The sequence below is a fragment of the Phyllostomus hastatus genome, unplaced genomic scaffold, assembly GCF_019186645.2.
Source record: "Phyllostomus hastatus isolate PE091 unplaced genomic scaffold, TTU_PhHast_1.1 phas_contig_40, whole genome shotgun sequence".
NCBI classification, from domain to species: Eukaryota; Metazoa; Chordata; class Mammalia; order Chiroptera; family Phyllostomidae; genus Phyllostomus; species Phyllostomus hastatus.
In genome coordinates, this window is record NW_025333872.1 from 56,641,326 (window position 1) to 56,655,234 (window position 13,909).

The window sequence follows — 13,909 nt, forward strand, 5'->3', positions numbered from 1 at the left end:
TTTAATACTTCAGAAGTGAAATTCTTTCTAGAACATGTTACACTTTTCTTAACTCATTAAACAGACAGAATATAATTAGTACTCTTTTTTGAATCAGGAAGCATAGTTGCTATTCTGAACGTAATACAAAGAGATGAGGAAGCATGGAGGGCTGCTGGCCCGACAGTACGTGGCCTCGGGCCACTGGGCTTGGTGGGTTCACACCTAATTCCTGCAGTTTTCTGACTCCCCTCACAACCAGACTATCAGGGGTCACATTCGCCCAGAGCCTCAAACATAGAGGTGTTCAATAAATGTTACATACTGTTGCTATTAGTATTAATTATTATTATGTATTGGGGACAAATGGCCATTTCAAAAATCCAGTACTTTTATGTTTTGCTTAAATCGGAGTTCTAATTATAAAGACACAGGAACTGGAAATCCCACAACATGGAGACACTGAGTCATCTGTGTCTGCAGATTGGAAGCTAGTTTCTCCTTGGTGTGGATCCTCTCTCTTTACCTCTTTAAAAGACTTCAGTAGTCCTGGATGGTGTGGCTCAGTGGGCTAAGCACTGGCCTGCAAACGAAAAGATCTCCTGTTTGATTCTGGGGCCCGTTCCTCAGCTGGGGGTGTAAGGGAGGCAACTGATCCAATCGATGTTTCTCTCCCTTTCTTTCTCCCTCCCTTTTCCTCTCTCTAAAAATAGATAAAATCTTTTTAAAAAATAAAAAAGACTTCCATGGTCTTATTTTCTGTCATGGAATCTACCTGTTGACCTCAGGGAGTCTCTGAATGAAATCAGTAGCAGATGCAGCAAACAAGATGTAAAGATTCTGTTTGATAGTGAAGAAGACTCCTTCCATGGCAGTCAGAGTACAGCTCTGCAGAAAAAATGCAATGATAAGAGGTGTTTGCTTCCTTTGACTTGCAGGAGAAAGGGCAGCAAGGCCATCAGATGACGCTCCCGTAGCAGTGAGCATGTGCCAGCAATGTGGCTGTGGGCTGGGGCCAAGAGAGAGATGCCAGATGGGCCTTGGGAGGAGGCATGACCTATGAACTCTGGAGCACTGACATCTGGCTGCCAGTTGAACTTTCCCTTTTCTGCCTGTAATTCATTCGTGTTACCCTCAAGACCCAGAGAAAGGTTAAATGTCACCACCTGGGTTAGCAGTCTTAAAGGAGAAGCTTGTTCCCTGCTTGGACCAGAGAGAGTCTCCACACGTGCAGGAGCACAGCGACTGACAGAGCAGCTGGGGCAGCACCAGGCAAGGAGTGACAGGCATCGACCAGCTTAGACCCGTGTCAAGGTCGGCACAACCAGACGTTCTCGGACTCTCCTGGGGACAAGGCTACCAAAGACTCAAACACTTATTTTATTATGATAATATTGTTAGTATGAATATATCATAATGTTATCGTTGATATGAAAAAATGGTCATTTATTACTTTATAATATTAATATATTTTATTATTCTATATTATTAACATATTATCATAGAATTATGACAATAATTGTTATTATCCCTTTGGTGGCCAGGTGTATGTATAGTCTTCTTCACCAAGTGTCTCCCCTTCAAACCTACGGCTGTTAATAAACAGCTATAATTGAGTTTGTAAGAAATGTGTCTATAGTACAGGCAACCAAACTTTGAGGGAGGGCTCAACAGCATTTTCTTAAAATATGAGACCTTTAAGAGTAGACCAAGTGATACCTTATTTTGCTTGCTCAGAATTTTTAACAACATCTGGCTCTCCAGCTGTGTCCCAGATTGTTGAAATTGCCAAATGAGTGGTCACTTAGTAAATGGAAGGAAACCGCGCAGTCTCCTAGCTGGCTTCTCCACAATTAAAACCCTTTTGTTAATGGTAAGTGGGGCCTCAGGGTCTAAGACTTTGTCAAAATAAAACTGGAGAGACTTAATAGTTTGCCAGCTTTATTTTGCCAAATAGGACTTTTTTTAAAATTAGCAAATCCTGACAATATACGACACTTTATAAGATATAATGAACTTTAACACCAAAATAGAGGGAGCTAGATATTTCAGAATACAGGATAATCCTTTCAGTGAAATCATTTTAGCTTCATGAAGACAGTTAAGTGGTTGGCATTTTCCTCGTGTCACGAGTGGGTCAGAACTTCATGCAGACTGGCACCTGGTTTGGAACCATTCTTCTCGAACACTCGGGGAGCTGTCTGGGAGCTGCTGGCCTGAAATAATTCCCACGTGTGTCCCCAAATTCACAGACAATGGACTCAAAGAAGAGCTGTGGCCCTCCCCACCTGCTTAGTGCAGGGCCTGCATGTCTGCTAAGCATCCCAAAAGCTTCCTTCCTGCCCTGCGGTGTCTCTGAGTGTCAGGAGCACTGAAAACTGCCCTTTGTAGGAGGCAGGAAAACTGCAAAGTCGAGTTCTTTCCATTGAGTGAATTTTCATTTTTCTTGGCCCCAGAAATGCTGTGTCTGTCAGTAATTTTCATTCTTGGGTCATGGCTCCCGGGGGAGTAGGAGAAAGGCCAAACAGAAGAAAAAAGTTTGCAGTGTGTTTCTTTAGCTCCTGGATTTGCTCCCTGGCTCTACAAACAGAAGGGCTGCCCGGATCCAGCCTTCCAGATGCAATTCCCAGACCCCGGCAACTGCGCAGGTAGCTGAGCGGGGAGGCCCACCCTGTGCCATCTTCAGAGACACAGTTCCGAAGTAGCTGTGCCCATGAGGAAAATGAGGCCCTCTTTGTTAGAAGAATAACCAGTGACAAAAGCCTTCACCCAAAACCTTTCACTAAAACCAATGACCCCCAAATAACTTTGAGTCACTTTCCGCCACCTACCGTTTTTCTTTTCCAGCAGTTGGAAGAACTGCAGAGAACCAGAGGGATAAAGGCTGAATTCATAAGCCTCATCTTTCTGCTGACCAGAAATAATTTCCATACGTTTTCCTAAATCTATGGGAGTTAATTGCCAATTTGCATTTTGGTCAGAGTATTCAGATCTCAAAATGGAAACATAAGCTCTTTTATTTCAAGACAAGTAAATGAAGGAAAACTTCTGTGGCTCATTTTCTAATGCCCGAAAGGCTTGTGGAGAAAAGCTCAGTGTTTCCTCTCCGGGAGGCTCTTCAAACACATCTCGGAGGAAAATCTAGTCCTCAGGGCTGGGCTGCTTCATGTGACTGCAGTTACACTGGAGAATCTATTCTCCACGCCCCAGCCTCTCTGACTCATTCATTCTTAAAAGGGTCACGGGATTTTAATTTTGCCTCATATGCCTGCTTGGAGTCAAGCTTGACGTCAGCATGTTTTATAAGCAGGAAACTATGAATTAACGCCCAGTGTTTTCAGGATGAGTCCCCTTGTTGGGGCTCTATCTGGGAAAACTCTCCTGGGTCCTTTGACACTAGCCTGCTCGCATTATTAATTTAAATGTCTCGGGAACATCATCTGCTTCTACTAAAATGAATGACGAATGAGTTCTGGAAAGCGGTTTTGAGAGCCGCCCCGAAAGGCACAGTCAGGGGGAAGCTCAGTGTCTGAAACATTAATTTAGATGCAAGGCTGAGTAATGTGTGTGTGGCTCTGACCCTAAAATCTGCTCGCCTTACAACTATCCCCATCTGGTATAATTTGCTTTCTCCACTTGCAACAATGCACGCGATGGCAACAGCATGCATCGTGTGCCCCGTTGTAACAATGAGGCCATGTCCGGCACAAGCTCCAGTGACAGAAGCTTGCAGGTCCCAGCTCCCAACCTCTCCTCACATTCTGCGGTTGGAGTTCTGCCCAAGCACCCACGCCCCAGCCCAATAACGCTGCGGAGAAAGGAGACCATGGAGCCGTACCTTGTACCCGGGTTTCCGCCCTCTTTTCTTTGGGATCTTCACCTCTGGTAAAGAACCAGCTGAAGCAGAATAAAGGTTATGAACTGCCATCTTCACAGGTGTTGAGTGAAGTGGGGGTCGGCCTCGCTTTCTCCCAGGGATCCTCTGAGACTGCATTTCTGCTGGTGCCAGTCTTACAGAAGGAAGTGACAAATCGTTCACCGGCAGAAGAGGTGCTAAGAATTAGTCCAGACACAAAGCAAAACAAAAACAAAAGTGTTTGTTTGGTGTGCAAAGCAAATATGGATCTGGTCTGGTGATTCTTGTCATACTACCCCTTCGCGCGGGGGAAGACCAGATAGGAGAGGGCCAGGCACCAGCAGGAGCTTTTATGGTGCTGCTGAGCTGCACTCCTGGTGTAATTTCAAGGACAGCGAATTTCCACAGGACTTCAGTGAAGTAGGAAAGATACTGGCTGGTGGAGAGGACAATAAATCCCCAGCTCCAAACACAATCAATAGTGTCACCTGCAACATGCCAACTTTATCAGTCTGTGTCTCAGTTTCCCCAGTTAGTTCAACTTTGAACCAATATAATAATAGTATTAAATAAACACAACCATTCTCTCATACTCACTTCTATTCCCTTGGTTTGGTTACAAATTGTTATGAACTTTTTTCCATGGCAGAAATTTAACAGTATAAATCAACTGTATTAGAGTCAACTGTGCCCCTCGGTCACATTGTGGGGAGAGGTTTACATATAGGAATGTTTATCTGAACATGATTTAGAACTGCAAACTTAAAATGGGTATAGCCCAGATAACAAGCAAGAGGGGAATAGTTGATTTATCTACAGAATAAAACAATCAACTAGTTAAAAGCCTTTAAAAGACGTTTTAGAGTCAAGGGATTATGTTGATAAAGATACATCCGTCAACATTATTACATTTCTAGATTTCACGTCTGTACTCCACAATACCAACAAATACCCAAAATACTCATTTTCCAAAAAGGATGCATCCAAGAACATTGAGGAACCACCAAAATTTCCCCCGTAAGATTTTTGCTACATGAAATTTGGTCTGAGTCCCACTTTGAATCATGATCCAGTTTCTCCTTCATCATTGTTTGTGGACTTTGGAAACAGGAATTTTTCCTAGCCTGGGACATGTTTCTCTATCATTCTACTTTGCCTCTCGTAAGGAGGCCAGCGATGTAGCAACTAACATCGAGATCAAAAGCCAACAAACCCGTGATCAGAGATAGCACTGGCTCTCGGGTCCTCGTGAAAGGTCCTTGCTGCCTTCTCCCACTGGTGAGCTGGGATTCTGTCCTAACTGAGACTAATCCCTCACGAAACTCTTCCTGTTGCATAGGTTTTGAAAAGTAAAGGAAGGGTAACAAATTAATTCACTTACTATCCTATAAGTTTTTATCACTCAAAAAGACACTTACCTGTCCCCAAATTTCTCAATATGTCAGAAAAATATTTCCTTGGGAAAAACGTCATCTTTTAAACTGGGTTTTTTTGTTGTCCTACTTTTCTCTCCCTACTGGGTGGAAAAACCAGGACTTGGGCTACTTTTTATTTGCTTCCATAGAAGACATCCACCTTAGGAGTACAAAGGACCTGCCTTTCCAGATAATTAAGTCTGATCAACAAATTTTATACTAATAGAGAAACAATGAACCATTATTGGTAGCATATGAGGTACCTCAGCAATTGGGAAATACTTGGAGATAGGAAGTCTTCCTATAGTCTCTCCCATTCACCACACCTGGATGATCACATGGTTCCACCGTTAATCAGGGAGACACTATGTCCCAGTTCCTTGTCACAAATAAATACACTTTAAGTAACAAAATAGAAGACTTAAAAATTGAAGAGGTTATTTTAACTATGGGAATTCTTTAAATTTCTTATTTGGAATTCTTTTAAAAAGTTGGGGAAAAGCACTTACAAAGCGGTGTTTCAATGACAGACTTTGGGAAAGATGGTGGCCAAGTTCAGGGTCCCCCTAAACCTCCCTTTCCAAAGGGACGACATGAGCAACAAACAGCAAAAGCAGCAAAGACCAACACTGAAAATCAGGAAGCGTCCTTACTCTTGGAATCTTGGGATGCAGTGGAAACAAAGCAGGTGAAACATGTTTAGGGAGAACATAATTATGAAAATTATGAAAAAATTATCAAATGTTTAAAGAAAAGATCAAAACAATAGAAAAGGGAAATACTCAAAGACATATTAAGGAGCCATGTTCCAGAATGAAGAGGCTCTCTGTGTCTTAAGAAAATTTCCTCAACTATGAATAGCAATAAATCCTAATAAAATAACATACTTCAAAGCAACAACATAAAATCTATAAGAATTTGTGCAGAACAAATAGATCATTTACAATGGGAAAAATAAATAGGCTAATTCTCTTCAGCATCATTAGCCAGAAGATAATGGGGTCACCATGATGTCGGGTTTTTTTCCCAGATATTTGTAGACTCTCAGCATAGGGCCTTCGCGTGTGTGGTTCCCTTTGCCCGGAATGCTTTGTCTTCCCCTCTCGTTCACTCCCCTCACTCTTCAACAGTTAGCTCGGGGAAGCTCGGCCTGACCTCTCATTACTGTTTCCGAGGCTTAGAGCTCCCCAGCTGTGACTCAAACCGCTGCATGTGCAGCATCCACCGTGGAACCCGGACAAAGGACGCAGATGGGGACATGAAGGTTATGGCACCTGATGTGCCCCTGACCTAGAAATTGATCGTCTTCTGCCAGTACCATGACAGTGTGGCAGGTTAACTTGTTAGCTTGCAGAGGCTAAAACCTCAGACCCTTCACAGCTCCTCATATAGATTTAGTAAGTAGAAAGAAAAAATCATATTTTTAAATAATGAAAAATAATATTTTTTAAAAATTCTACTTGTACTAAAAGAAGACTTGAATAAATAAAAAATTATTCTATTATTGGACAGATGTATTTTAGAATGTAATTTTTACCTAAATTATTCTCTAAATTAAATGCAATCACATAAAAAAGCCAAAGTCACTTAAAGAAAAGGACAAAACAAAAGCCAGCGGGGAGACTCACCCTCTTTGTTCCTAACATATATTATTATGAAACTATAACAATGGCAAGTGTATGGTACAGGAATAAGTAATATGACCAATAAAAAAGTTAGTCCAGAAATTAAACAGACACTAAGTTTCCATTTGTTTGAATTTTAGGATCGTTTTATATCAGTACAGGAAAGGTGAACAAATGACTTGTGGACAACTGGCACTTAGGAAAAAATTACAAAATTTACAAAATTACATAATTTACAAAACTAAGAAAGAAGAAACTGAAACGAATGGTCAATTATCACAAGAAAGGGTTCTAATCTTTGCTGGTAACCTCCCAGATGAGTAGTCGAGATGCCATTGGTGGCTCTCAGACTGAAGAGCATGAGAGCGAATGACCCTGAGAGCAGTCTGCTGCTGAGCGGGGAGAGCGGGCGCTCCTACTCACCGTTGCTAGGGCTAGAAGTCAGCTAACCCTTCTAGAGGGCAGTTTGAAAATCACATAAAACTTTACACATGCACGCTTCCTGAACCAGCTCATTATTCCTAAGGACTTCTCCTAAGACGATAATCTGAGAAAAGCACAAAGATATATGGCCAAGGGTATTCTTCGCATATTAATTATAATAGTGAAATACTGGAAGCAATCAAAATATTTCTCAAAACAGCCTCAAGTTAGTAAGTTATTTCACATTCATAAAACGGAATACTTTGTCATTTTAAGTATATATGTGTGTGTGTACATACATGCATGCATATATGAAGATTGCAAATAATATATCTAGTATGATTGTAGTCACATGTTTTCATATGTAGTTATACATAAGTCTGCACATGTTCAGGCATAGAAAGAGGTCTGGGAAAGCTAATCATCAAAAGGCCGATGGTGGTTCTCTCTGGGCAGTAAAATATTAAAAATATGTTTTTGCTTTCTTCTTTGCACCATTTTTTACTGTTTAAATTTTTTAAACCATAGGTAGAAAAATAGTATAAAAAGAAAATTAACAATGAGTAAATAATTCTTATTCTCTTGGAGCTTCTATTGGAAATGTGTGCTTCTTGCATGACCTTTTTCCCCTTGTTTTCTAATGGTTTTAGCTCCTCATCCACAGAACTTCACTGGCCCCTGCTTTAATATCCCAAATTAGTTTCAACAAAAAGGCAAAAAAGAATTTATCATCAAAAATATCAGAGAAGATGGCTTCAGAGCTAAAAACAATGTCTATAAACAGAAGACGAACAGGAGTGCCTCCCTGGACCCCCGAGAGAACCCGCTCCCAACCCTCACCCTCCTTGATTCCACCTCCCTCCAGGTAGGACCAGGTGGCAGCTGGGTTATTATCCTTCCCCCATCATCTCCAAAGACCTCACAAGCTGTCCAAAGACATCCTAGCCATGGATACACAATGTGATACAACCAAATACGTAAATCGTTTCAGAACTGTCAAAGCCCTGGAGATGTACGTGATACCTCTGAATTTCTCTGCTTTCAGTTATGCACTTCTGTGGGCTGCCTCAGTTCAGGTCAGGTTTGGAAGCCAACTTAGAGCAAAGAACTTTAGTAAACACTAGAAGATTCTGTCCCTAGAACAGCCTAGTCATCAAGTCTCTGGGTCTCCAAGTTTCACTTCTATGTTGTCATCAAATGCTGGCCTGACATTAAATCAAGTGATTTGTGGCTGGTTTCCTAAGTCTCCCTTTTCTTATCAAAACAAGGCAAATATTACAACTAAAACCAAGAGAACCTATGACCTAGTCTATGAATTTAGGGATAACATTTCAGCTGTTGGTCTTGCAAATTTAATGCATATAAATTAATGGTGCTCTATCAAAGCAAAGAACAAGGAATTACCAAATCCAAAAGCATACACCAAAGCCTTGAGTCACCTAGGAATTATCCTAAGGCATGTATTTATGTATTTACATATCCACTCATTCATTCACTCATTCTCTTATTAATTTATCCAACAGATGTTTGTATCATGCATTCAGTATCAAATAGTATGGTTAGACACTGGGATTACAGATGAGAACAAACAAGACACACATAACACAGTCACCAACTTTGGAGAAGCAGACAAATATAGAGGCAATAATAATATGGGAAATAGATGCTGTAACAGAGGTTTCATATGAAATGTTATGAGAATACCATGGAGGGAAGAAATTATTTCTCTTAGCAGAGTTGGGAGGAGTGGGGACAGGAAAGCACAAGAAAGTGACATCAGAGGCAGGGATTTCCCTGGCAGAGCAGAGCAAGGTAAATGCACAAGAGCTGGCAGCAGGACACGTACATGCTGGGAGGTTTGGTGGTGCAGGGAGAAGGGGTGGGTCAGCTCAACTGGAAGAAGGATCAATGATTTTCTGTTGTTCCTAAAAGCACTGAGAAGTGATAGTTACAAGGATCTCTAGAGTCTTTAATGTACTCTAAATTATTTCCTTCTGTGAACTGCATGGTATGGGCTCCTGACCTTGCTGTAATGCTCTTTCTCACTGCCATTTCCTAAGTAAGAGGGAACCCTATTTTCGCTCATTCTTGGGCACCATGTTGAATTCACCGTCAGCCAGTGCCTCTGGTGTGATTATTTTGTCTGCAGCCTTGTATGCACCCTGATACCCATGCTCCATGGGATGCTTAGGTCTGTAGGTGAGGTAGTTTCTAGTGATAAGAATGCAACTTGGCATGTAGCTAAAATTCAACCATTCTTCAAGGTGGCCCACGCCCTCCTGCTTCTCCACACACGGATCTCTCACTTCTCTCAACTCCTTCCCCATCTATTGCCTGCACCACCAGGTTCAGCAAGTGCTGATTAAATGAATGGTCTGCATCACTTTCTCATTGTTTCACACACATAAGTGATTTCTGCACATTCCTGGAAGCCAGGGGCCATATTTCATATGTCACTCTGCTTTTCAGAGCACCTGGTGCAAAACTGTGCCCGCAGAGTGCACCTGGCACCTGTGGCAACGCCGTTCACCAGGGACTCTGCCTGACTCATCTAGGAAACAGCCCACAGCTGAGGTCAGAGGCGCACCTTCGGATTCTTAAATTTTGGATATAAATATATCAACATAAAAGAACAGTTTGATGGTCAATGAAACCTTCATACCATAAGAAGAGGGACAGCAATATATTCTGTTAAATGGAGAAAATGCAGCCCCCTTATACACATTTCTCCCCAATTCTGACACTAAAATTGGGGCAACAGAAGCCAAAGCCAACACCTCCCTGTACTCACGCCTGCCTGGTGCTCACATTTTGCCCTCTGATACTGTTCTCCACCCCAAACGGCATCAGGACTCCAAAGAGATGATTGATTCCACATCTTGGGGAGAGAGAAATGTCAGGATTAGTCTGCAATGTCTTATCCTTGCCAGATCAAGAATGATTTAAGGACATCGTGGGTAGTTCTAAGAGGACAAAAAAGCAAATTGTAACAATTTCTGAATCATTAACAACAAAAACAACAACGATGGTAATATAATGAGTTGAAACAATTGTTTGTGGAAGGTTCTGAGTTCTTTGAGACATAAGGTGCACCAGACTGTAGTTGTAAACATTTTAATATAAAAGAAGGGTAAATAGAATAAAATGTCACTTATTCGTGCTGATTTGAGTAAGTAGGGAGAGCTTATCTGTAATTATTTTGTTCTATTAAGTACTGATATGCTCTTGTCTCTACCTGTCTGCATTGACATGGGTGAGCACAAAGAAACTGTAAATAAGCCAACTTGTCATGGAAAAATAAGAACTGATAGGATCGAAAAGCCCCAGGTGTCCCAAATAATAACCAGGTAAAAAGTGGTATCGATAGAATATTCGAGGGTGATAGCTCTTTCACATGTCTTAGAGCAGCTGCAATGTGCACACTTGTTGTCTCAACCCCTAGGAGATGAGGTTCCCGATGTGCCCGGTAAGTACACAAAGATGTCCAGACACAGGTGCCTCCTACGTCACAGGAAGAACTCCGACCTCTGTTGTTCAATAGGGTGCAGGGGTGTCCTGCTTCCCTCTAATGGGCCATCTGCTGTGAAGGAGACATTAAAAGCCTGGCAAACCCATTCTACCCTTGGCCACCTTCCTGTTTCGAGCATCCACCCCATCTTAGATCATGTCCCCCATACTGACAGACCTTCTCTGGGAGGTGACGTTCTTGCAGAAGACAGCCCTCGAGAGACTCCCGTGCGCTGGCCCTGGGCCTTTCTCTCTCAGCTCCATCCCTCACCCTGTCCCTGCAATTCTCTGTGTGAAAGGAGCTGCCCCCCACCCCCTCGAGCTGTTTTCCAAGGTTTCTGCGACAGCTGACTATTAGGGTCTGCCGAAAGGGAGGTGTTCATCTGAGTTTGAAGGGTGGGGTTGACAGGGGTAAAGCAAGGGAAGCAATCGCCCTCTCTCTTTGCTTTGCTAGCTCTCACTGGAGAGCCATGTGGTCCACACCCTGTTGGGTGACCTGGCCCTGCCCTCTGATCCCCCACCTCCTCCCTCTGCCCCTCTAGCTGAGGGGCAGTTGCAACTGCAGGGAGTGTGGCTAGTTTCCAGTCTCCTACTTGTGCTCTTCCATCACCATGCAGCCATTTCCAGCATTAAAAACCTAGTGTCTTAAAAGCTAAAGAGATTTCCTAGTTAGGGCTGGACAGACAGACAGACAGATGGACATGGAAAAGGTTGGTATCTGCCTGCCCTTTAGGCAGGTCAGTTAATGACCCAGCAGAATGGGAAGCTTGTAAAAAAGCCTCCTTTGGAAATTTCCTGTCTTTCCTGCTGTCTCAAAAGATGGAACCTGCCTGTCTATGACCACACCTGGGGACAAGCCTACATGCCAACCCACGGGCTGTGTGGAGGAACCTGCTATTGCTGCGGTCAGCAGAATCAGAGATAAAAAAAAAACGAGAGTGAATGATCTTCAAGATCAAGGTTTAAGTTCACGTTGTGGCATCTATGGCTTGCTGCCATAGGATAGGTGAGAAAGATACATGCTGCAGATACACACACACACATATGCATGCATATGGTATCTCTGGAAGTGTTTACAAACAGTGGCAGTCATCTTGGAGAAAGGCAGTGGGGACTGGGGTTCTAGGGGTGGAAGGGGAAGGACTTTCCTCTGCATGCTATCTCCTACCTTTTGTATTTTGTGTGTATTAAAAATAAATAGACAAACAAATCAATAAACCCAATCTGCTGCCTGTTAGTGGGTGGAGGGCTCTGCCAGCTGCACTGGCCTGTGGGAGGCAGGAGGGCCAGGTGCCCCGCACCCTGAGAGGACTGCACATCACAAGCCAGTCCGTGGGGGCTGCACTCCTCATGCGCGTGTGGCTGGGTGCACTGGCCCTGACCGGGACGCCTAAGAACCCCAAAGACTTGACTGAGAGGACCAGAGACCATTGTAGTGGGTGTTCGTGGCACCTGAGGCACAGTATTAGGTGCTCGTGAAAATGACCCCATCCTGGCTCCACTCCTAGTCAGCTGAGAGATGAAGACCAGCCACTTAATGTCCCTGGGCCTCAGCCCTGTGGTCTCCCCAGGTGGGGATCTCTCAAGCCCCTGACGAGCAAAGCCCTAAGATTTGTAGATAAAGTGGCAAGAAGCCCTTCTTACATTTAGACAGTTTCTTATTCGCATAGAGAGCAAAAGCAAGAAGAAACCTACTCTTCTCCCACAGGATGACCCAGAAACGAAAGGGGCCAGGTGACAGCTATCCAATAGGTGGGGCACCCTGTGGCTGAGGAGCTATCATGCTGCCACAAAGCAATTTCATAGCCCACAGCTGCCCCCTGAGGGAGAGCTAGGCAAGGCCCCAGGGCTCATCGGCACCAGGAAGAAATGAAAAACTGTCCTAGATCAGCCTCCGGGACTGACAGGGGCAAGTGGCAAATGGCCTGGCAGCAGCTCTTCCCAGGCCTCCCATGCTCTCCTGTTCCAGGAGGGTCACAGGGATTCTGCGAAGACAGACGAGCTGCGGGCCAGCCTTGTCCGTGCAGCCTGTGGGGAGCCTGCAGGGTGGCTGGGCGCCAGCAAGGCAGCCGGGGGCCACAGCAGAGCCCGGCCCCTGCCCTTCCTCCTGCCTCTGAAGAGGGGGAGAGAGAGGATGTGGTGGGAGAACAGGTCTGAGGCAACCAGCACCTCAAGGATGAGGACCTAAGAGCCCAGGACACTCAGAGAAAAGCAGTTCTGTGGGGCTGAGATTCTCAGGGGCCACAGGACAATGAAAGGGAAGTCAGAGCTCGGAGCCTGCCAGCTCCTCTGCCCCTCTCCCTCACCAGGCCCCTGCCACCTGGCGCTCCTTGAGGGAGTCTTTGCACCCTCCTCCTTTACTACGGACCCCAGAGGACAGCCATGCTGAAGGGGCCCCTGTATGTAGACCCTGGGGTTCCCTCCATCACCTACTCTTCTCTCATTCCAGGAGGTTCTCATGGGGGTGGCCATAACCATGGAACTCACCTGCCTCCAATCTGAATGCAAGGTATGTGCCCTACTCGTGGTTTCCTCTAAGGTGGAGGCAGACAGCTGGCATTACTGGATCTGCTCAGCTCTTTAAGAGAAAGCTCAATCCACTCCCCAAAAGGCAGCAGCCTCTGCCTGAAACGTGAGGCCTTCCCTTCAGTTCAATGAAAAGGAGTCACCACCAAAGACATATTCCTCAAGGAGATGGCTTGCCAGAGACCCCTCCATCACAGCTCTGACTGGATGGAATGTTTATATTCAACATCCTTCCCTGCAGCTGCAATGGAACAGTTTTGGTCAGAGTATCTCCAGCCATTCTATTTACTTGTATCCTTTCCTGCTTCTCCTAATATACATGAGCTTCTTGAAGGAGGCATGAATTATGTCTTGGTCAATGTAGCCCACCTAATTCAGCATCTGGCACATCTTAGGGACTTACCAAATGCTTATCAAACAAATGATGCACAATGAATGAGAGAATGAATGCATGAGTGATCAGCAACCCATGCCCTCCTCCAGGATCCCCCCATCCCCAGCACTGAGGCAGCAAGATCCAGTCCAAGGCACTGGTCACCATCAGGCCCAGAACTCTGTTCCATGCCAGTCACTTTCCA

General features: G+C 44.3%; 1 protein-coding gene across 4 annotated transcripts in view; it reads right to left on the reverse strand.

Annotated features, from left to right (window-relative positions):
• The window catches only part of SCML4 (Scm polycomb group protein like 4), a 93,635-nt gene that overhangs the window by 50,994 nt on the left and 28,732 nt on the right, over nt 1–13,909 (reverse strand). Inside the window, exons 2-3 of one of the 4 annotated variants that reach the window (XM_045843486.1) lie at nt 10,107–10,176; nt 3,818–4,032 (exon numbers count right to left, since the gene is read on the reverse strand). The exons of 1 other annotated variant lie outside the window; for it this stretch is intronic. In XM_045843486.1, coding sequence (XP_045699442.1) covers nt 3,818–4,032; nt 10,107–10,176 — 285 coding nt within the window. Of the gene's footprint in view, nt 1–3,817; nt 4,033–10,089; nt 10,177–13,909 lie in introns of all 4 variants that reach the window. 2 more of the 4 variants (XM_045843488.1, XM_045843487.1) reach the window with 2 other exon arrangements.